Raw genomic sequence first — 22,922 nt, forward strand, 5'->3', positions numbered from 1 at the left:
CTAGGAATTCAAAGGTGAAGCCCACCTGGGGCATCTTGGAAGGTCAGGTAGACTTGTAGATAGGTGACTGTTTGGAGGGGACCACCCAAGGATGAGTCCATAACTGTCCCTAATTTGAACAAAGAACCCCCCAAACTAGGCCCATCATACTGTATCTTCCTGCATGACCTAATTTCTAGCGATGAACAGCCAGCATTACCTGTTCTAAACATCTGGCATTACCTGCCTGCTTAGTCACCTTCCCTCTGGCTTCAAACAGCTGTAGGTTCCACCTTTCCTCCGCCTCCTAAGCCTCCTATCCATCTAGGATCCCTCCCTCCCCTTTTTCCTCCTGGAAGGATTTGGAGACATCAGATCCACAAGCCCCAATGTCTTTAAAAGGATCAGCCTGGAGAATAAGGCTCACTTGAGAGCTGTGACATTCACCTTGATTCTAGTGAAAATCTAGCAGCCACTCCTCTTGGCCTCCAGCTGGACACCATGAGGGCCTGTGTTCCCCTGATAGTGGCTGTGCTCTACAGTCTGGCTTGGGCTGGTAAGTCACTATCTGGTGGGTGTGGGTGTGAGTGTGGGATGGGCAGGGGTCTTGCCTAAAGCAGAGAGCTGAGAAACTCAGTAGAGGGTAAGGCAAAAGGACAAAGTGAGATGAACTTTGTCTCAAAGCTGTGGAGCACTTTTGGCCTGTCCTTGTCTGAGGGTGTGGGAGGTCTCTCTGGAGTGAACTGGGTGGAGGGAGTTGCAGGGCAGAAGGACTCATTTCATGGAAGCCCCTTTCTTGACACTTTGGAGGATCAGCCCTAAATGTTCCTTAGTCCGACCTGACTTTTGATGTCCCCAAGGTTTTATTTTCTGGGGCTACCGTATGATATAAAACTGGGGCTGGGGCTCTGAGTGGTCTAGCTGCCATTAGTCACTCCCTCCACTGCTTGGTGACAGGTGATGTTGTCTGGGGTGTGACCTTTCTCTGGGTAAAGCCTTAAGAGATGGGCAGGCTCAGGAGAAAACTGAAAGGGCCCCTGACCAGCAGGTGGGACACGTCCTATCTGGGACTGTACAAGTGATCCGAGAAATGGGTCTTTCCCCAGCAGTAGAGGAACTAAAGTATAGAGAAGGCTCCTGGCCCACAGTTACAAGTGGCGCAGGGGGTGGGACAGGCAGAGGACAGGAACACTTTCCTATTTAGTAACTGCAAAGTCCTGGTGCTGATGTGCTATTTGGTAACTAGTGGGTGGTTAGGAAGGGATGCCAAGGGAGCGGGGAGAATCCTCTGCCCAGAGAAGGAATTGGAGCTTGATGCCCATTCCACCCATCCAAGTGAACTTAGCGCTGTGATAAGGATTAAATAAGATAATGTAGGAGAAGTACCTAGTATGGAATGAGGTCTCAGTGCCTCAGAACTTTTTTTTTTTGAGTTGGAGTCTCTGTTGTCCAGGCTGGAGTGCAGTGGCATGCCCATGGCCACCCCAGTGTTGACCTCTGGGCGCCAGTGATCCTTCTGCGTCAGCCTTCCAAGTAACCGAAACTACAGGCACGTGCTAACATGCCCTGCTATTTTTTTTTTAACTGTAGAGACAAGGTGTCACCAATTTGCCCTGGTTGGTCTTGAACCCACGGACTCAGGCAATCCACTTGCCTCGGCCTCGCAAAGTGCTGGGATTATAGACTGAGCCACCAAGCTCAGTCGACTTGGAACTTATATTACAATTGTGATCATAAATATTTCTAGGAGAAACCTCCTCCTGGGGTCATTTTTAATCAGGTTGTGGTTATGGAGACCCCTAATGGGATTCCTAAATGAAAAACACTTGGAGGAAACAGCGGTTCCTGGACCTCCCAGTACTGGATGGGGTCATGTACCTGCATGCAGTAGTCAGCTCTTCCTGGGCTCCGGGGGCTGGAGAGGCAGTGGGGGAGCATGAGGGACAGTGTGGGAGTCTCTAGCTTCCAAGCTCTTAGAAGAAAGAGGGAACAGGTGAGGGCCTAGTGTGGACGGGTGGTTGGTGGGCTTGGCATATCCCTGTCCCAGGACAGGAGGGCAACTTGAGACGTTTGGTCCTTGCGGGGGACATCCTTGAGGGCAGAGGCAGCAGTGGCTTCGGAAGTGCAGGAGGAGCCCTTGCTGCTGGGGTGAACAGTAATCTGCTCTAGCTATATGGCCAACAGTAAGTGGGGGTTGAATGGGTGAGGCCTCTGTAGGTGGAAGGGAAGAGGCTCTGCTCTCGTTTGTAGGATCCCAACATCTCAGAACTTGGATGAAAGAATATGAATCATATGGGAGTCACTGCCAGCCTCAGGTTCTCATCTATGAGCTGGGTGCTTACTGAGGACTTTGGTTGTTTTTAGTGAGTGGAAGTAGGAAGCTGGTCCATGGGACTAGGTCTCCATGGAAACAGCATCAGCAGCCCCCTGAGATGCACAGGTGTAGGATGCCCCAGTCATCAGAGGAACTGAGTGCTGGCATATAGGGATACTGTGTCCACCTAGACTTGGAATCAAGCTCTCTGGATGGCCAGTGTGGACACAGCGGATGTTCTGGGGGAAGAGGGGCCTAAGCTCTTCATGGGGAATGGAGGGAGAATCTGAGCCCAAGAAAGGAAAGGCCTAAGTGAAGAAAGGCAGAGAGAATGAGAGAGGTGGGGGAGAGGGACACAGGGCAGCAGGTTGCTAGAGTGGTGATTCAGGTGCCTGGCTTAGGGAGCAAAGCTTACACAGAGCGTCTGTGTCAATGGGAGGTGTGGGGTGGGGGTGCTGGACTGAGTGGTTGGGTGACTAGTCAGCTGATTGTCCCCAGAATGGCATAGCAAGGCACCTGTGAGATGTTCTTCTCACCCCTGCCCCTCACCCTCAAATCCCAAGGTCACCTTGAAGCAGATCAAGTTCACAGAGAAATGTGAGAAGACTCTTGCTGGGAACAAAGTGCTCAGAGATGAAAAAAGCCCACTCAGCTTGGGCCAGTGGGGGTGCGCTCCTATAATTCCAGCTGACTGTTATTTGGGCCAGTGGGGGAGCTCTCCTGCAAGTCCAGCTGACTGTTATTTGGGCTGATGGGGAAGCTTTCCCGCAAGTCCAGCTGACTATTCACTTGCAAACCCTTCTCAACTGGTGCCAGCTGCTGGAATGGAGTGAATTCTTTCCTTGCACTCTGCTGATTTGACTCATTGAGAACATTGCCCTGATTTGCCTGAATTCTCTGCCTTGGGATGCTGGGTGTACTGCCAGGCTGACCGAGCAGAGCTAATGGGCTGAAAATTTCTCCTTAAGATCCTTGAGTTCAGGTTCCAAGAGAGCATCATTAAGGATTCAAGAGGAGTTCCTGTGGGCTTGAAGGAACAAGTGACCTGGGGCTTGGTCTCTTTTCGGGATAATTCACTGGACCCGGGCCCTGCCTTCCTGGTCATTTTTGGAGGCCTTGCACACAATATAAAGTTGCCTCAGGACCTGGGTTAACCTTGACCTGATACCTCTCAGATGTGAAGAATACAGACCCATAGTGATGACATCAGCCAGGAAACCATCAGCAACGCAGATGTGCTGAAAACCCAGCCCGAGGGATGTTGCTGTTAAAACCCAGGGAGGGTTTCAGCTGGATTAAGTATGTGGACAGAGCAACCGCACAGGGAAGACTGCTCCAGCCAGTCTGAACACTCGCCATTTCAAAGATGGCCATGAAATATTGCCACTGTTTATTTATCTAACAAATACTTGTATGGCACTACTCTAAGTCATCTACTGCCCTAAGGACTTTAAAAACTTTAACTCATTTAATTCTTATAAATATTCTATGAGATAGGCTCCATCATTATTCCACCTTTACATATAAGAAAACAAAGGCACAGAAGGTTACATAACTTGCCCACGATCACATAGCTAGAAAGCGGTGGAACCAGAATTCCAACCCCAGGCTGTTTGGTGCCAGAGTCTAGTTTCTTTTCTTTTCTTTTTTTTTTTTTGAGTTAGAGTCTCACTCTTCACTCTGTCACCCAGGCTAGAGTATAGTGGCATGCTCATGGCCACTGCAGCCTCGACCTGCTGGGCTCAGTCGATCCTTCTGCCTTAGTCTTCCAAGAAGCTGGAACCACATGCCTGGCTAATTTTTTGACTTATTGTAGAGATGAGGTCTCACCAAGTTGCCCAGGCTGGTCTGGAACTTCTGGGCTCAATCCTCTTGCCTCCATTTCCCAAAGTGCTGGGATTACAGGCATGAACCACTGCGCCTGGCCAGACTCTAGGTTCTTAACCTCTCTGCCCTGCCATCTCTCATTAGACACTGTATAAACCCTAATTCCAGAATCCAAACCAGTAACTAAACCCACCTCCCTCATATTCACCTCCAACTCAACCCAGGCTTTCACTGTACCTTTGTCAATTCACAGCCAGAACCAAGCTCCAAATCTAAGGCAAAACTGGGATTGTTTCTTCTCTTCTAATCTTGACACATTCCTCAACCCTGAATGTCACTCAAGTCTAACCCTATTCCTTACCCAAATATCAATACAAAATTGTTACTTCTTTGATAAATTTAACGCAAGCCCAAATTCTAACTGTAGCTCTTAATCTAACTAGCCCCAACCCCGGTCCAAATTAGGTTTCATTTTCCCCACTGATACAAATTCGGATGCTGATGGTAACCCTGACTCTGATCTTGACATTCCCCAGTAACCCACAGCCTGACCTCTAAACCCAGTGTTCGCGAAATCCAAACCTCAGGGACCTCAAATGGAACAAAGTCTCTGTTATCACCCTTAAAGCCCAGAGTGGATAGTGGGTTTGTATTTTTCCTTTCAAAAAGTCTTGTCTTACGTCCCTTGTGACCAAAGCTTGCTTCTGCAAACCATTTGGCTGGAGCGGGGGATGTGGTCTGTGGTTGCATAACAGAAGCCTATGCCAGAGCCCCATTCTCACCCACACCCACCTCATTCCCCACCCTGAGCATAAACATATCCGAATGCATTCCAAAGACTGGAAGGAACAGAAAGTTGTGGCACAAGAGAAACAGAAAGCAGAGAAGACTGGATAAAGGGGAGGGAGGAACAAAGAAACAATGAACATAAAAGGAACAGGCTGAGAGCCAGGGGAGGAGCCAGAGGGCAGGGGGCAGGTGGCATCCTTGGGGCAGCAGTGACCTCCCCTCATCTGCAAGACAGGTGAAGAGTGACCCACAGGCCACACCCAGTTCACAAACCTCTTTCTTTGGCTTGCTTGAAATTTAAAAATCTTAGAAAGTTTCTCATAAAAATGAAGGTTTCTGTCTGGGCACAGTGGCTCACACCTGTAATCTCAGCACTATGGGAGACTGAGACGAAAGGATTGTTTGAGCCCAGGAGTTCGAGATCAGCCTGGACAACATAGTGAGACCTTGTCTCTATGAAAACAATCAATAAAAGTAGCCAGGTGTGATGGCGTGCGCCTGTAGTCTCAGCTACTTGGGAGGCTAATGTGGAAGGATCACCTGAACCTAGGAGGTTGAGGCTGTGGTGAGCCATGATCATGACACTGCACTCCAGTCAGGGCAACAGAGTGAGACCCCAGCTAAAAAAAAAATAAATTAATTAAAAAAAAAAAATGGAATGTTTCTCTTGAAAACTGGGAGGCTCTGGCAACACTGAGTCCACATCCCAACATGGCAGCAGTTAGCTGGAGCTGAGTAGTGGTTGCAAATTGCAGACAGGGTATTGCTTTTAAAGTGTGTCCCAGTTCCCATTTCTTCCTAATGCCCCACACCCTGCTTCTTTACTTGTTATGTTATGGTCCTATCCCAAATAGGCATTTGAGACTGTGATCCTAGCTGATATCATGAGCCCTGAAATCCTTGGTGGGTGGAGGGTGGTGGGTGGTAGGGATGATGCTTACACTGTGCATGGGAGGCTCTGGAAGTACTTCTCTCCTGCAGAGACAATGCCTTCTTCCCCAGGTGCACCCCTGCCCTGGCTGTGAGCCCTACTGCAGGGGGTGCCTTTCGGGGGAGAAGAGGTTCCCCTACAGCTGAGTTTCTGCCTTTAGGAAAAATGAATTCTTGTGCATCTCGCTGCAATGAAAAATTTAACCGGGATGCTGCCTGCCAGTGTGACCACCGGTGTCATCGGCATGGGGACTGCTGTGAAGACTATGAACATCTGTGTACTGGTGAGGCTCCTTGTGTGATGCAGGGTCTTGGAGGCCCAGCAGACCAGGCATGTCACATCCAGCCTACTGAGGGGCTGTTGGCCTGGGTGTCCAGCAGTCCAGGGCAGGGTTCAGGACTTATGAGAGGAATTCTAAGGGTCCAGAATGAAAGCACTGAGGGACAGAGGGAGGGACCAGAGACTTGGCCACACTTGTCTCAGGTTTTCTAGGATGTTCTCAACTTAAAATACAGTAGATGTCATTTACCTGGAATATCTACCTGGACTATCAGGATTAACAATGTCTTGAAGCTGGGCTCGGTGGCTCAGCCTGTAACCCCGCGCCTTTGGGAGGCTGAGGTGAGTGGATTGCCTGAGCCTGTGGATTCGAGACCCGCCTTGGCAGCGAGACCTCATCTCTACAATAAATCAAAAAATCAGCCGGGCGTGGTAGCGCATGCCTGTAATTCCGGCTACTCAGAAGGCTGAGGTGGAAGGATCGCCGGAGCCCAGCAGGTCGAGGCTGCGGTGGCTGGGAGCGGCCACTGCACTCTAGTCTGGGCAAGCGAGTGAGACTCCAACTCAAAAAAAAAAAACAAAAAAACCCCAAAAATGTCTTGAAAGTTTAAGCTCCTAATTCCAAAAAAGGGCAAAATGATGCCAATAATAATTTACTATATATATGACATACCAGTTGTTATTTAACACTTTAAATCACAAAATTACTAAAATGGAAGCAAACTCTTGCCGCTTGTGTGCCACCAGGAGACTGCATGGTGTCACAGAAACTGACACAATTCATACCACTCTCCCTCTGGTGAGTGGACTGAGTGACCACCACATCTCTAAACTGCCATTCCCAACCCACTGATTAAAACGGGACCTGCCCCACCCTTGAAGGCCAGTTGTTTCTCCATTACTCCAACTGTATGGTTTTAAATGAATAATTTTTAAAAATCATTTTTGAATAATCTCTGTCTACATGTCTCCAGTGTTGTCAATGCTCGGATATATGATCTTCTGCTGCTTTGTGACACAAAGCCTTACGGGGTTCACTGTTAAGCCCTGTGCCCTGACACCCAGTTTGGAAAACATGGTCACTGAAGCCATGCTAGGTAATGGCCAGCAAGACACTGCATATGATTGCATAGGTTGTGCACAAGAGCACCTGGTGGAGCAGGCAGGCTGGACCAATATCCAGCCTAGATCTTTCTCATCATGTCATGTGCCCTGGTGCAGAGTTGTGTCTGCTGAGAGAAAGGAGTACCTTTTCCTAACCTGCCCAAAGATGTCATCTGCTGATCCAGCCACATGCCCACAGAGCTGCTTCCACTCACATGGAAACTTTTCAATTCATACACAAACACTATATATTAGCAGAGGTCCTGATGATCATGCCCAGGAAGGGAGGCCCAGGCCTAGATCTCAGGGCCAGAGTAAGAGCCTACCCTTTTGCTACTGCCTTGTGTCCCTACTTTTTCTTACCATTCAGCAGACACAGGAAGGTCTGTTCACCTTGGGCCATCAGGCTGGTGTTCAAGACAAAGGCAAACCCAGCTTAGTAGCCATTGCATCTCCAAGTTTCTGATTTTCAGCTCAGAACTCCTTTCCCACAGAAAGAAAGTACTGTAAATGATGTTTAGGACTCCAGTTCAGCTCACAAAAGTCTATTTGGCATAAAATATGACTGAATTAAGAACTTTGTGGATTGCCAGCACTTAGAACACAGCCTGGTGCAAAGGAAGTGATCGGAAGATGTTTGTTGACTGAATGAACAATTTGACTAGTGGTTCTAGTGGTAATAACACAATACTATCCAACAAACTCAGGAACAGGTTCTGAATCACTTTCTAACAGTGTTTTTGTTGGGGGGGAGGGGAATATTTCGCTGTGTGATGAGACAGGAACTCAGAGTCTCCAGGAACATTCTTTCCTCTTCTTCCCCACCCCACCCCACCCTTCTCTGCTAGGGCAGCAGTCACTTAGCTTGCAGGTGAAGGGAACAGGGCAGCAACAGGAATGGTGTCACAGTGACATGCCTTTTCCTTAGGCACATTCTCTGTGGCCATCCAAAGTGGGGTCAAGAAAGAAGGGAAGTTGGAACTCAGGAAATGGTTCTTATTCTTTGAGGCCCTGGAAACTCACCCTTGACTATGGTTAAGAGTTATTATGGGTACAGGATTTCCAAAGTGAGGGCTCTGTCATTTGGAGAACATCAAGACTCTATCCATCTGTCAACTTTAGTTAAAGAAAAGCCATGACCAGGCTTGGTGGCTCAGCCTGTAATCCCAGAACTTTGGGAGGCCGAGGCGAGTGGATTGCCTGAGCCCATGGGTTCGAGACTAGCCTGGGCAGCTTGGCAAGACCTCATCTCTACAATAAATAAAAAATTAACTGGGTGTGATAGTGCGTGCCTGTAGTTCAGGCTACTTGAAAGGCTGAGATGGAAGGATTGCTGTGATGCTGGGGTGGCCGTGAGTGTGCCACTGCACTCCAGCCTGAAAAGTCATAACTCATTTCAGAGTTTTTAACCCAGAAGGGACCGTGTCCTGCCTTCCCCTCCCCTTTTTATAGATGAACATGCTGGGTACCAGAATGGTAAAGTGTTAGGAGATGGGTTACCTGGAGAAATTAGTTTCATTTTTTATAAAAATTTTCAATAATCTGTCTTCCACTGGAAATGTCTTCCATTTTCAGTTGTCATCTCCTTTATTTGGCTCTTGTCCATTGGGCCCTATTCCCTGTTTATTATTTGCTTTCGATTTACTTGCTTGTCCCTGAGGCTAGGGGAGCTGAGAACCAGAAACATGGCAGGAGGGGAATTCTCAGGTGGTTGGTGACTTTATTTTTCTATCTACCTGCAGAGAACCCCAAAGAGTCGGATCCATTCCTGGAGCTGGAGGAAGAGACAGAAGAGGCCCTTGCCAACAGTGAGCCTGCATCCCTAAATGGGATCCTTTGGGATAAAGCAGGAGGGACACAAGGGTGACAAGGAGGGGGTGGCCACAGCAGTGGCAACAGGCCCAGGCCTCAGCCAGATAAGAGGGGCTCGCTGGACTCTGGGGGCCTGGGTGGGAAGAAGCCTGTGGGGAAAGGGGTAGCCAGGAAAGACAGTCAGAGGCCAGACTTGAAAGGGAAGTGGAAGAAATTTTATTTTTAGAACAGGAAGATTAGAAAAACAGCATGCCAGAAGTAAACTTCGACATCAAAAAGGACTTCCTGAATGCGAAGGGTGTGCACGAATTAAGCTTGTTTGTTTCCCTTCTCTGGAGATCTTTAATAGGAAGAGCCAGGAAAGCCAGGCTGAGGGAGGGACAGCCTGCGGAGCGTTCAGAGTGACCTCTAGAGGTCGACCTGGGACACACCTCTCCTCTCTTCTCAGACTTGTACTCGGCACCCACCTCCTGCCAGGGGCGCTGCAGGGAAGCCTTTGACAAGCACCACCCATGCCACTGCAATGCCCGCTGCCAAGAGTTTGGGAACTGCTGCAAGGATTTCGAGAACCTGTGTGGCAACCATGGTTAGTCTTCTTCTGCTCTCTTGGCATAGCCCCAGAGACACAGGACTCCAGAGCAGTGGTTCTCAAAGTGTGGTCCCTCGACCAGTAACAGAGCATCATCTGAGAACTTGGTAGAAATGCAAACTCTAGGGTTTCACTCCGGGCCTCCTGAATCAGTAACCTTGTGAGTGACACTGACCACTCTGTTTCAGCAAGCCCTCCAGGTGGTTCTGATGAACACCCAAGTGTGAGACCCCTCCTAGAGGGGGCCATTTTGTGGACATCCAATGGGTAACACCATGTGCTGATTTTAAGGTCCTTTGGGTTCTGGGCTCTGCCCTCCAACCACTAGAGTGTCTGACTGTGGCCCTTCTCCCTTGTTGCTGGCTTCTGGAAGGTGCCAGGAAGGGATGCACACAGACAATTTCCTTCCCTTGCATTCACTCTGGCGCTGAGCCCCACCCCTCCCCCCAATTCCTCCCAGAGGGCTTCTCCCACAGCCGGGATGCCATAAACAAAGAGGAGCTTCAGAGCATCTCAGAGAAGATCTACAGGGCAGACACCAACAAAGCCCAGAAGGAAGACATCATTCTCAACAGTCAAAAGTGCATCTCTCCCTCGGACACCAGAGACCAAGTGGACCGTTGCCCAGAGCCGTGAGTTCCCCTCATTTCTCTTCCTACTGCCCTGAAGTCTCTCACTCATCCTTGCTTCTTTTGTTGCCTCACCTCTTTTCTCCTCAAGTCAGGCAGGATCAAAAGGAGAGAGAGAAAAAAACAGGTCTCCAGAGACAGATAAAGCCATCTTGAGGGACTGTGGGTATCTAGTTGGGAGGGTTTCTGCAACTGGTCAGTCTGAGGAGAGGATCTTCCAAAAGATGAGGTGGAAGAAAAGTGACCTCATGTGTAGCCTTCAAGAGTATCTGAAGTACCCCCTGAACTCCTGAACACAGTGCGCGCATGCCTGCTCCTGTCTTACCTAGAAGCCTCTGGAGGGGTCTCTGTTCACGTTTATGTCTCTCAGTGGGTTGCCTTTGCCTGCCCCAGACTGTTCACCTTTGTCAATGAGAAGCTGTTCTCCAAGTCCACTTACAAAGCCTTCATCAATCTCCTCAACAACTACCAACGGGCAACAGGCCATGGGGAGCATTTCAGTGCCCAGCAGCTGGCTGAGCAGGACACCTTCCTCAGAGAGGTCATGAAGACAGCAGTCATGAAGGAACTTTACAGCTTTCTCCATCACCAGAGTGAGTGAACCATCCCCAGGCCTCATGGGGTAGTGCTGAGGACATAAATCTGTCTGTGGAAGAGTCAGGCACCTCTGGGTCTCCACAGCGGGAAGGCTCAGAGGCCAGGGGAGGAGGCAGTGGGAACTATGTGGTCAGTGGTGGGTCAGGGAGGAATCAGAGATGAGGCCAGGGCCAAGAAGACATTAGGAACCCAATCAGAAGCTGAAGAATCCTCTGTCTGGCTTGGAAATCACCCCCACCTTGACCTAATGTTGGAGGTCTCATGTATCCCCACTCTATGCTAAAGTCTAGGGCTCACATCCCACCCCCACCCCAGGGTGCCTCTCAGCCACCTTAGTGGATCCCACAGTCAGCACCACACTTCAGACAGGTAGAGTCCGTGACTCGACTTCTTCCTCCTGCACTAAGTCCAGGAAGCAGGCTGGCCGACTCCACATTTTTGCTGGGGAAACAGCATCAGGAAATCAACAAAGGTTCAGAAGGGGAAGTCCTACTGGGAGGAGTTCTGATTGGAATGCCTCCAGATACAGATACACTAGGATCAGAACAAAAAAGATTTTGGCCGCAGGACTTCTTGGCATGGCATTGTGTTTGTCAGTGTCCTCATGATTCCTTTCCCAAACTCCAGGCAACTGGGCTTTGTCTCAGGGTGGCTCTCTCTAGGTCTCCCCTTGCTGCCCCCGAGCTCAGCTTAGAGCTGCTGCATCCCACTCGCCTCCCTTAAGAGTTGGTGATGTTTTTAGGTAAAGTGACACAGTAACACAGGAGTGAGTCTATGAAGCCGCAATCCTGTATCGCCCTCTGGTGTTTTCTTTGTAGTACTGTAAACACATACACAAGGGAATCTTGGAGGTCTAGACTGAGCAAGGGCTTTTCAAATGAAAGAAATGGAGGCTAAACAGTCCAGAGTTATCTGAGGCCCAAAGTCCCAGGACTTAGATTTAATTCTTCTCTTTACCTCACCATTTCCCAACTCTGTCTCTTTAATCAGTTACATCCATTATGCCCACCTTCAAAATATGTCCTGGATCTGTCTGCTTCACTCTCCTCTGCAGCTACCACTATTGTCTAAGCCTCATCAACTTCTTCTTCCTTTTTTTTGAAAGCAGGATTTGTTTAGAGGACAGAAAAGCTACCTCAGTGGGAAGGGACCCAAAGGGGTTGCCCGCTGCATCAACTTCTTACCTGGATGGGTCATTAGCCTTGAAACCAGTCTCTCTGCTTCCACTCGTACTACTCCACTGACTTTTTTTTTTTTTTTGAGTTGAAGTCTCACTCCGTTGCCCAGACTGGAGTACAGTGCCATGCTCATGGCCACCCTAGTATCGACTTACTGGGCTGCCGCCCTTCCCTGCTGCTCCCTGTGTCCTAGCCACACTGACTTTCTTTTGGTTCTTCGAATATCAAACTCAAGTCTGCCTGGGGCCTTTGAGCTTGCAGTTCCGTCTACACAGAAGGGTTGTGCCCCCAGAGCTTTGCATGGCCAGTCCATTGTCGTTCAGGTCTCTGATTAGTGCTGCCTTTTCAGAGAGGCCTTTCCAATCTTCCTTTCTAGAAGGGCCCCAACCCATATCCCCTTTTCAGTCACCAGGGGCTACTCTGCCTCACAGCACTTATCTGAAATCATATTACTTATTGTTTACTTGTTTATTACTTGTCTCTTCCATTGAAATATAAGCTAGAAACATACAGACTGTGTCTCTGTTATTCTCTGCTCGATCCTAGATCTGGTCCTGGCACAAAATAGATGCCCCATAGATAATTGTTGAATGAAAAAGTAAACACGTTTGTTGACTGAACCCATGTGTTTCTGGATGTGCTACAGCAACCTGCCCTTCAGGTTTCTGATTAGTGCCCCCAGGAGCTGGCCCTGGCTCCCCACTCTAAAGCCCTCTGTGTTTCTCTCTGCAGACCGCTATGCCTCAGAACAAGAGTTTGTTGATGACTTGAAGAACATGTGGTTTGGGTTGTATTCAAGAGGAAATGAAGAGGGGGACTCCAGTGGCTTTGAACACGTCTTCTCAGGTGGGGTCACACTTCTTGGGAAGAAAGAGTTGGAGGGATAAAGGGGAGAGGCTTTGCTCAGGAGTAGAGAAGCTCTGGGACTGGATGAATAGGCAGCCAAGCCAGACAGCAGGGAGAGACATGTGCACTTCCAAGCCCAGGTGGAGGAGTCTGAGGTGCCATTTTGAGAAACAGTCACTTCTGAAGTATCTCAGGGGGAAAGAAAACCAGATACCGGGGCTCCCGAGGGAAGTACACCTAGGATGGGACATGTGTTGGGGGGCAAAGTATCCGAACAGTTCTCTGCTTCCAGGGTTTGGCCAGCCTCTTCCTCAGAGGACTATGGCCTTTTCCCTCCATCCCACCCATAAAGCTACCACCAAGCCTGGCTTGCTGCTGGAGAAATGGCTGAGAGTGGTCATCAGAGTTAGTCAGGAGGAGGAATTCCCTCATGGGCTTACGCCAAAAGGGGAGCCTTCCTGAGTTGAGAGATAGGGATGTGAGGGACCCTGGGGGTTGGGGCAAGGGGCTGAGCAGATGGACATTCTAGAAGTCATGGGCTGGACAAGGGAGATAGAGATTGGCATGTGATGGAGAAAGGGGATTGGAAAGGAGCCCAGATCACCCACCTTGGACTTTTCATTATAGGTGAGGTCAAAAAAGGCAAGGTCACTGGCTTCCATAACTGGATCCGCTTCTACCTGCAGGAGAAGGAGGGCCTGGTGGACTATTACAGTTACATCTATGATGGGCCTGTGAGTACCTGGCTGGTTAAGCCTTGCCAGCACCCACATACCCTGCTCTCACTTTGCATTCCAAACAGTCAGAGTTGTGTCTCACCCTGACTCTCACAGGCAGCCTGGGGGGACTATGACCATGATGTTCTCACTTGCTGGAGAGTGGGTTTAGCCATCTAGGACACTAGGATTCCCTTCCAAACTGTGAAGGTTGCAGAACTGCAGGGGACAGGCTGTAGAGTATCTGGGTGGGAGGCCAGGACCTGGGGAGCATTCTCAGAGGAGAGAACCAAAGACATGCAATTGGCTCTGCCTGAATGTCCTTAGAACATGGCTGGAAGTTTCTGGTTAGTCTGAGTCAAACTTCATACTTTTTTTTTTCTGAGTTGAACTCTCACTCGGCCACCCAGACTGGAGTGTAGTGGCACGCTCCTGGCCACCGCAGCCTCAACCTGCTGGGCTCTGGCGATCCTTCCGCCTCAGCCTTCCAAGTAGCCATAACTACAGGCATGTGCTACCATGCCCAGCTAATTTTTGATTTATTGTAGAGACGAGGTCTCGCTGAGTTGCCCGGGTGGGTCTCGAACCCATGGGCTCAGGCAATCCACTCACCTAGACCTCCCAAAGCACTGGGATTACAGGCTGAGCCACCGAGCCCGGCCAAACTTCATACTTTTTATAAGACAGAAATCTTTGCTACACGGTGCCAGGATATAATTGGGGGCAATAAACTGTCCTTCTCTTCCATGTGTAGGGGCCACAGGGATCAGTTATGTCCCTGCCACCCTGGGATCAGCCATATGGATGCTGACTCTGGCCTCCCTGGCAGATGTGTACTGGCAGCTCCAGATGAGGCATCTGAGTTGACTCAGACACCTTAGCAGACTGTCCCTCTGTCTATCTAAAGAATCCAGTCTCCCCAGAAGGTTCACATAGGTCCCTAATGGACCCCCAGCAAACAGTGGCTGTTCACAGACCCCCTTTGCTGCCCTGTTCTCTGCAGTGGGAGTCTTACCCTGATGTGCTGGCCATGCAGTTCAACTGGGACGGCTACTATAAGGAAGTGGGCTCAGCGTTCATTGGCAGCAGCCCTGAGTTCGAGTTTGCGCTCTACTCCCTGTGCTTTGTCGCCAGGCCGGGCAAAGTGTAAGTACAGGGCCAACCAGGCCTGCGGGACAGGCTGGGGTCTCAGGCTGTCCTCAGCCAGGACAGAGCAGGGAGACCTGGATTCTGCCACTGTGTGGCTGAGAGGGCTTGGACAAACCACTTTTCTGGGCCTCAGTTTCCTTGCTTGAACAACTGCTAGACTAGGTCAGTAGAGGAACCCTGGAGCCCATAAGAGTTTGAAATCACTGTGCCTCATGTTCTCCAGCATTTGGAGACTTTGGGTATTACTATATCTGAAACCCTAAGCAAACATTTAGCTTTTGAGGATTTCAGTTCTAGAATGTGGGATTTTAGGGACTTTAGAGTATTGCTCTGGGAAAGATGAGGAACAGCTGAAGAAAGCAATGGCGCTCTATCTTCGAGGCTGTTTGAACAGGTTGGTGCCCTTCTTCCTGGGTTGGACTTGATTTTTCCAGTCTGAGGACAGAGGCAGGCTGATGTGGTGAGCCCACCTGATTTTGTGATCTTTCCCCACAGGTGCCAGTTAAGCCTGGGTGGATATCCTCTGGCCATTCAGACCTATACCTGGGATAAGTCCACCTATGGAAATGGCAAGAAGTACATCGCCACAGCCTACATAGTGTCTTCCACCCAATAGAACTTTGAACCAGAAAGGAGCATGAGGGCAGAAAGGGCTTTTGCAAGACTGAGGTGTTATCTGTTCTGGACTGAAGAGGGGAGGGAGACTAGGAGAGATCCCCAAATCCCAAAATGCCTACACAGGAAAGAGAGAAAACATACAAATTAGAAAAATGCAGAGATACAGTCAAATCTTTGTCTTACAGCATTTTGGCACCATAAGCTAGGAAACAGAGTCAAGGCAGAGAAAGTGGGAGCCCTTGATAGCTTTTTGCCCTGATGTGTGGGGAAACCAGAGGCAAATCTTCCGACCTCATGCTTCCCTTCAATGTAAAGGGAAGGGTCTGCCCTCTTTCCTTCTTGTGGAGTTGGTGAGAAGGCAAACCTGATGATATAATTACTGTGAAGGTGCTTTCAGTTGTTCTTAGGAAGAACCGCTGATAGAATTCAAGATTACTTTAATAGCTGTTATTGTACACAGTTATGCAGACTGCAATTCAGCCCTGTGTTGGGGTCCTCAAATAAATCAGACCACAGAAATCAAGCACTGGGCTGTTGGTCTTTTCTAGAGCTAGATTCTCTAACTCTATCAGTGTCTGGAAGAATTCTGATGCTGGATGGAGGAGGGTAATGGATTGGTGCAGTGAGTGGGCTGGGTGGAGTGACCTTCTCCGGGTCTGAGTGTTTTTTGCAGCCAGCTCAGTATCTGGTCAAGAAGTTTCCCACTTGTGGATGTTTAGTATGGTTACAGACTTATATTCTGATCCTAAATTGTTTTTTTGAAAGAGTTGCTCTCAAAAGAGGAAGATTTAGCATCAGAAGAAGGAACCCATTGGTGACATTGACACAATTATTTTAAGGCTTGCCCAGCAGCCATTGAATAACTCTAGAAGAGAAGATCAGGGAGACTGGGGCTCCTTATCTTAACCTCAGTTATGCATTTCTCCCTGGAACCCACTGGGAACTAGATGTTGCCCCACAGAGCCAGGCATGATCGATGGTTTAGAGGGTTTGAGTTTCCAATTAAAGTCATTTAAGAAAACTTGAACTGTGTCTATCTCTTTTTTGTATATGCTCCTCCCTCCCCCAACTGTCTCTCTACCTTTTTCTTAGAGCAAGGCTAGAGATGCTACTTCTGCTTTAGTGTCTTTTCAAAATGGCTTGGAGAATGTGGTATCTGGGTGAAGTCCCTGATGACTCACCAAGTCTTTCTAGCCAAGAGGGGAAGATAATTCTCCTGATACATCTGTAATATGAAGAGTGGAAGGAGCACTGCACACAGATTGTAAGGAGGGAGGCAAATGGGGACTGGTGGCCCCATCCCCAATCACCAGTCCCCTGTGTCACATACACATGAGAATAATGACACCTTTGGATGCAGCCCCCATGGTTGCAGAGGTTGACCAAATTAACAGATACACAAAGAGACTTCTCACCTGTAAACAGATTATTTAAGCCACCCATGCTAGAAAATGTGGCAGGTATGAAGAGACATCGCAGGCAAGTTACAGACTGTAGACAGATAAAACAGGGCCTTGTTCTGCCCTTCCCTGGGGTGTTCATAGTCAAACAAGCAAGACAGAGAGTGAGTAGAGTACAGTAGTCACAGGTACAGGCTCTGAAGTCAGGTTGCCTAGATACCTAGCCAGGCTCCGTCACTTGCTAACTGTATGGTCAAATTTCTTAGTCACTCAGATTGGTTTCCTTGCCAATCAAATGAGGATAACATTACCACTGTTGTGAGATAAGGAATGTAAAATAACATGTTAGCCGTTCTTATAATAATTTGTCTCACTTACTATATAGCTTTCATTTTGCACTAGGAGAGGCAATTTACCATCCCTGTTGTCAGCCTTAACCTTCATCTACTGATGCCCTGTACTTCTGCCCTTTACAGACCTCTTCAGAGGTCTTCCAGGTGGTCAAATAGGAGACAGAAAGATAAAAATATAGGAGAGTCACCTCATTCCAAGGTTTGGACCTTAGCTTTGCAGGAGCAAGGGGTAGGAGCTAACATTTCTTAAGCTCTTACCTTGTTCCAAGCTATGCTAAGGAGTCCTTTTATATGTATTTTCCCCGTCTGGTAGATATTTTTATTTCACCACTTTATTTTATTTTTATTTTGAGTTGAACTCTTATTCTTGTCACCCAGACTGGAGTGCAGTGGCACGCTCACAGCCACCACAGCCTAGACCTACTGGGTTCGAGTGATCCTTCACCTCAGCCATCCAAGTAGCTGGAACTACAGATGCACACCACCATGCCTGGCTAGTGCAATCTTCTCGCCTCAGCCTCTCAAAGTGCTCAGGCAATCCTCTCGCCTCGGCCTCCCAAAGTGCTGGGATTACAGGCTGAGCCACCGTACCCAGCCTATCTTCATCACTTTAATTTTACCTAGACAACTGAGGTTCAGATTGAGTCACATTCTTCGTAAGCAGCAGAATCAAGTCTTGCAAAATTCAACCCTTTTCTTTCAGGTTGTAGTGAGCCTGGATTTCTAGTGGTATCCGCTCATTTACTACTCATTTGTTATTCTTTATTTTTATTTTTTGAGTTGGAGTCTCTGTTGCCCAGGCTGGAGTGCAGTGGCACGCTCATGGCCACCGCAGCCCTAGACCTGCTGGGCTCAGCTGATGCTTCTGCTTCAGCCTTCTAAGTAGCTGGAACTACAGGCATGAGCCACCACACCTGGCTGAATTTTTGATTTATCATAGAGATGAATGAGGTCTCGCCGAATTGCCCAGGCTGATTCTGAATCCGTGGACTCAGGCAATCCTCTCACCTCGGCCTCCCAAAGTGCTGGGATTATAGGTGGGAGCCATGGCACCTGGCCTTGTTATTCTTTTAAAGAATACTTATTAAGATAGAAGCTGCTGGTTGCCCCTCATTATGTGCTCTCCTCCTCTTCGTCCTTATTCACTGAACTTCCAATATTTAGATATGCACATGACTGCCAAGAGTAAAAACTTTTAACCCCCCTTGCTACCAGAAGTGGCCATGTGTCTAAATCCTGGCCAATGGCATGTGAGAGGAAGTATTCTTCAAGAATAATGGGGGGTACCATTATTTCTACTACTGTCCCTTCTTGTTGACAAGATTTCAGACAAGATCATTGAAGCTTAAACAACCATCTTGAACCATGAATGAAAGCCACATGCTGAAGATGATAGAACAGCAGGTAGAAGGAGTCGGGGACTGACACTGGGATTGTCATACTAGTTCTGGATTGCTTATATTCAATCTTATATGAGAGAGAAATAGTGTTCTCTCATGTTTAAGCTACTCTTATTTTGTGATCTCTGTCACACGCAATCAAACCTAATATAGTATCTCTGTTACAGGAAGCTGTGATCTCTTTCACACGCAATCAAACCTAATATAGTATCTCTGTTACAGGAAGCCCCAGGATTCATAAATTTTTCTTCCTAAAGTTATTTAGCTAATATTCTGTTTCTTAAAATTTATGTTAACTGTAAGAATTTTTCTTTATTTAATTATTTGAAAATCCCAAGAATTGTTTCAGACATAAAATTAACAGAATTCACAATCATGAACTGTATTGTTACAATAATAAACATTCATGTTTATTTCCACTGACCATTAGAATTTCAACATATAAAACATATAAAGAGGTTGTCTCTTTGAACACGACTATTCAGATATTAACAATAAGTTAAATTGAGAAGAATGTGATGCTGGGTGAGGTGTGTGTGTTGCTCCATGTGTTCCTTGACTTTGCTACAGAAAATCATTTCAGAACGAGTCCTAAGTATGGTTTAAGACAGAGTTTATTAGAGACATGCCCAATGGGCATGGGTGCCTTAAGAGAAAGGCCACGTGCTTGCCTTTGACAAGAAGCTTTATGTACTTTTAAAACCACAATGAAGCAAACCATGAGCTAAGAACTGTGGGGCTGCAGGTATCTGGTCATGAGTTTTGATTACCATCTCCCCATCTTCCATGAGCTAAGAAGGTGAGTTACAGGTGTCTGATCACAAGTTTTGATTACCATCTTTCAACCTTCTAAGGTCACAAGGACCTTCTAAATAGTTAAAGTTATTGCCTAACTAGATTTGGGCTTTTCTTAGAACATCATGTCTGTGTTTTGGATAATTCTCTATTATTTCTGTGATTTCCTACATTGGTAGATCTACATTCCAGCCCGCAAGGTGGTTAGGTCTGTTGTGCCTAGTTAGTCAGGTGGAGGTTGTGTACTGATAAGAAAGAAGTCTGAAGGCTTACCCTATTTAATTTAAACTGTCCATATGAAACTTAACAATCTATGTCTAAGCTGCACTGAATCACCTGCCTCAATTGGAGCACATAAGTATAAGTTAATGAAAGATATATAAGAGAAACAATTTATGTCTTGTTTAAACCCATTTGATGACAATTGTCAGCAGAAATAGGGAGATCTACATAGAATCCCAAAAAGAACTTAAGATGACCTGAGTCTGAGCTCAAGGAGAGGAGACTGCTATTACAGGCATAGCCTTTTGGGGACAACAGGAGCCTCAGAATTAGGTAATGATGACCATCAGGACTATTTGATTAACTCTTTTTACTTTGATTCTATATTCACTAGGTAACTTCATTACATAGCTTGAGAGGAAAGGAGAGAGAGAGAATTTACCTAAGGGTCTTTGAGGTTTTACTAGGGCAGTCAGCTGGTTCCCTCATCTCTTGTCTAAATCAACTCTACCAGAATTAATAAAATAAATGTGGTTGCTTTTGTTAAGGACATCAATAAATTAATATTCATTTAAAAATTGTTTATTAATTCAAAAATCATAAGAACTCTTAAAAGTCAGTTATCTATCTTCCTAACACAACCAAAAAATCCATTTCCTTGGTAAATATTTTGACTATGCACTTAATCATTTGACTATTATAACTTTAAAATACAAACATACCAATAAAAAACAATGGGAGAGATGTGCTGATGACATTATTTACAATAGCGAAAACAGCCAGGCTCGATGGCTCAGCCTGTAATCCCAGCGCACTGGGAGGCTGAGGTGAGTGGATTTCCGGAGCCCACGGGTTTGAGACCCGCCTGGGCAACTTGGCGAGACCTCATCTCTACAATAAATAAAAAATTAGCTGGGTGTGGTAGCACACGCCTGTAGTTCCAGTTACTTGGAAGGCTGAGGTGGAAGGATTGCTGGAGCCCAGCAGGTCAAGGCTGCGGTGGCCGGGAGCGGCCACTGCATTCCAGTCTGGGTGACACAGTGAGACTCCAATTAAAAAAAAAAAATAGTGAAAACATGGAGCCAACCATGCTGCCCATTGAAAGAGGACTGGATAAAAAAAAAGTGGTAGAATGCCTAGATTCTGTAGACAGTGAAGGCAACATAAAAAAGAGTCTAAAAAAAAGTGGCACATATACATGATGGAATATTATGCAGCCATAAAGAAGGACAAAATTATGAATTTCGCGGCAACTTGGATGGACTTAGAGGCTATAATTGAGTGATTTATCACAGAAACAAAGAACCAAGTATCACATGTTCTCACTCATGAGCGGAACTTGAACAACTATCGTAATACTATAAGAAAGGGATTGGCAGTAGTGGGAAACTGTCAGGGTAGGGTAGGGGCAGGAGTGGGTCATGCATCATCAACAAGGGTACCTGCATAATGAACATTTGTATACCTAACCCTGAATTGTACCCCACATCTTTAAAATTAAAAATTAAAAAAAAAAGATGTGCTGATGATATGACCTTGTAGGGGAGTGCCTCACAGTAGTTTTTCATTGGTCAATACCTAGGTTAGCGGTTCCCAGTCTCAACTGCCCAGTTGTATCCTACTCTTTAAAAAATTCTGATGCTCGACTCTCTTTCATTCTCATTCTCATTCTCTCCCTCTCTCTCTCTCTCTCCCCCCTCCCTCTGTCTGTTCTCTGTCTCTCTCACTCTCTAGAACAGGCAGCTGCTGCTGCAGTCGGAAGAGCTCTGGCGTTGGGGGCTGTGCCCATGGTGCTCGGTACCCTGGGCTTCACTGTGGGCAGGAACTGCTGCCTCCTCTGTGGCAGGCAAGATGATGTCTGCAGCGGCTATTGCCAACGGGGGCGGAATTGCTGGGGACAATCTGGTGGCTTCTCTGTAGTCAGTGGGCGCAGCCAGACTCTCCACATCATCCAACATCCTGCTGGGCTCCGTGGGTTCCATCTTTGGGGACTGGTTGGAGGATTTTAAAAAAGACACCTTCTCTTCCAGTTGAACCTAGGACTGAAGGGGATTGGCCAAATAAAAACAAACCCCAGGCTAAATCTCCAAAACCCCCAGTTGGGTCAGAGAAACATGAGGATTAAAGACCATGTGCAGACGGCCAGAAAAAAAAAATCTGATGCTCAAGCTGCACCCCAGGCTAATCTCTTCGAAAGGACCCAGAAATCAGCATATACTATATACTGATAGAAACATATATATGTATATATACACATATACATACATACATACATACATACATACTTCCTAAGTGATTTCAAAGTTCAAGCAAGTTTGAGAATTACCAATCTGGATTTTGGGGAAAAATGTTTGAGATCATAGAGTTGTTTCAAATAGAAAGTTTCATTTGTTAGTGTTTGTTTTTGTGGACTTCCAAAATTATTTTTGTTTTGTTTTATAATTTTAGTGTTGTCATCGCAGTGAAAGAAGGCTCACTTACCCAGGAAGCAGAAGGAAAAAGTGTCAAAAACTTGATGTTCGTTCTTCTCTGTACTCTAAAGCATATCTGAAGACAGACCTTAATACTGGTACATGTCAAAAAATGACTCAGAGATAGATACACTTAATAAGGAAAGAGTTTTCCTGCAGAAAGTGCAAGGGAGTCAGACTGAAGGACCGGTTTGCCAAAAGAAAGTACTTAAAGGGAAAAAAATTCTCCTAAAATTGCCAAGGTTACCAGTTTACATTAGTCTATTCATAGTGGAAAAACAGTAACTTTCTCAAACGATTTCATACTCACAAAGGTTATGACATACCATTAGACAACAGCAAGATAAATGTTAGGAATAGAATTGAGGGGAATCCAAGGAAATATTCAAGTTTTTTTTTGAGTTGGAGTCTCACTCTGTCACCCAGGCTGGAATGCACTACCACATTCTCGACCTGCTGGGCTCAGGCGATCCTTCCACCTCCGCCTTCCAAGTAGCTGGAACAACAGGCACGAGCTACCAAGCCCGGCTAATATTTTGATTTATTGTAGAGATGAGGTCTCGCCAAGTTGCCCAGGCTGGTCTCAAACCCGTGAGCTCAGGCAATCCTCTCACCTCGATCTCCCAAAGTGCTGGGATTATAGGAGTGAGGCATCGCGCTCGGTCAATATTCAAGGTTTTATTGTTTGAGAATGAGAAAGTCAGGAAGACCTTGCAGATTTTGGATTATCGCATGTGAAGCTTCTTCATATTGGAGGCAGGCAAAAAGCTCAGACGTTGCCTTGACGCCCTCCCAATCTACCAGTCTGGGTCTATTCTGAGAAGCGAGGGTCACGAACCTTACCTTCTGCGCATGCTCGAACCAGCTCCAGGGGGCGGGGCGAGGACACGCGTGGACTTGTGGGAAAACGCAGAAAGGCGGGGC

General features: G+C 47.2%; 1 protein-coding gene across 3 annotated transcripts; it reads left to right on the forward strand.

The window, feature by feature from the left end:
* The first annotated feature begins 322 nt into the window (after positions 1 to 322).
* Positions 323 to 15,463, forward strand: ENDOU (endonuclease, poly(U) specific). 3 transcript variants are annotated; one of them, XM_008053736.2, is made up of 10 exons: positions 336 to 535; positions 6,001 to 6,123; positions 8,966 to 9,031; positions 9,484 to 9,621; positions 10,085 to 10,256; positions 10,647 to 10,846; positions 12,761 to 12,874; positions 13,502 to 13,608; positions 14,594 to 14,736; positions 15,235 to 15,463. In XM_008053736.2, exons 1-10 carry the CDS (start codon positions 481 to 483, stop codon positions 15,353 to 15,355), a joined length of 1,239 nt encoding a protein of 412 aa, XP_008051927.1. In that variant the 5' UTR covers positions 336 to 480; the 3' UTR covers positions 15,356 to 15,463. The 3 variants fall into 3 exon arrangements, with proteins under 3 accessions (XP_008051928.1, XP_008051929.1, XP_008051927.1); XM_008053737.2 differs by lacking the exon at positions 6,001 to 6,123 and having other exon boundaries at positions 323 to 535; XM_008053738.2 differs by lacking the exons at positions 6,001 to 6,123; positions 8,966 to 9,031 and having other exon boundaries at positions 323 to 535.
* Positions 15,464 to 22,922: the final 7,459 nt, after the last annotated feature.

Source organism: Carlito syrichta, unplaced genomic scaffold (assembly GCF_000164805.1).
Source record: "Carlito syrichta isolate Samal-C Ts95f unplaced genomic scaffold, Tarsius_syrichta-2.0.1 Scaffold288413, whole genome shotgun sequence".
NCBI lineage: Eukaryota > Metazoa > Chordata > Mammalia > Primates > Tarsiidae > Carlito > Carlito syrichta.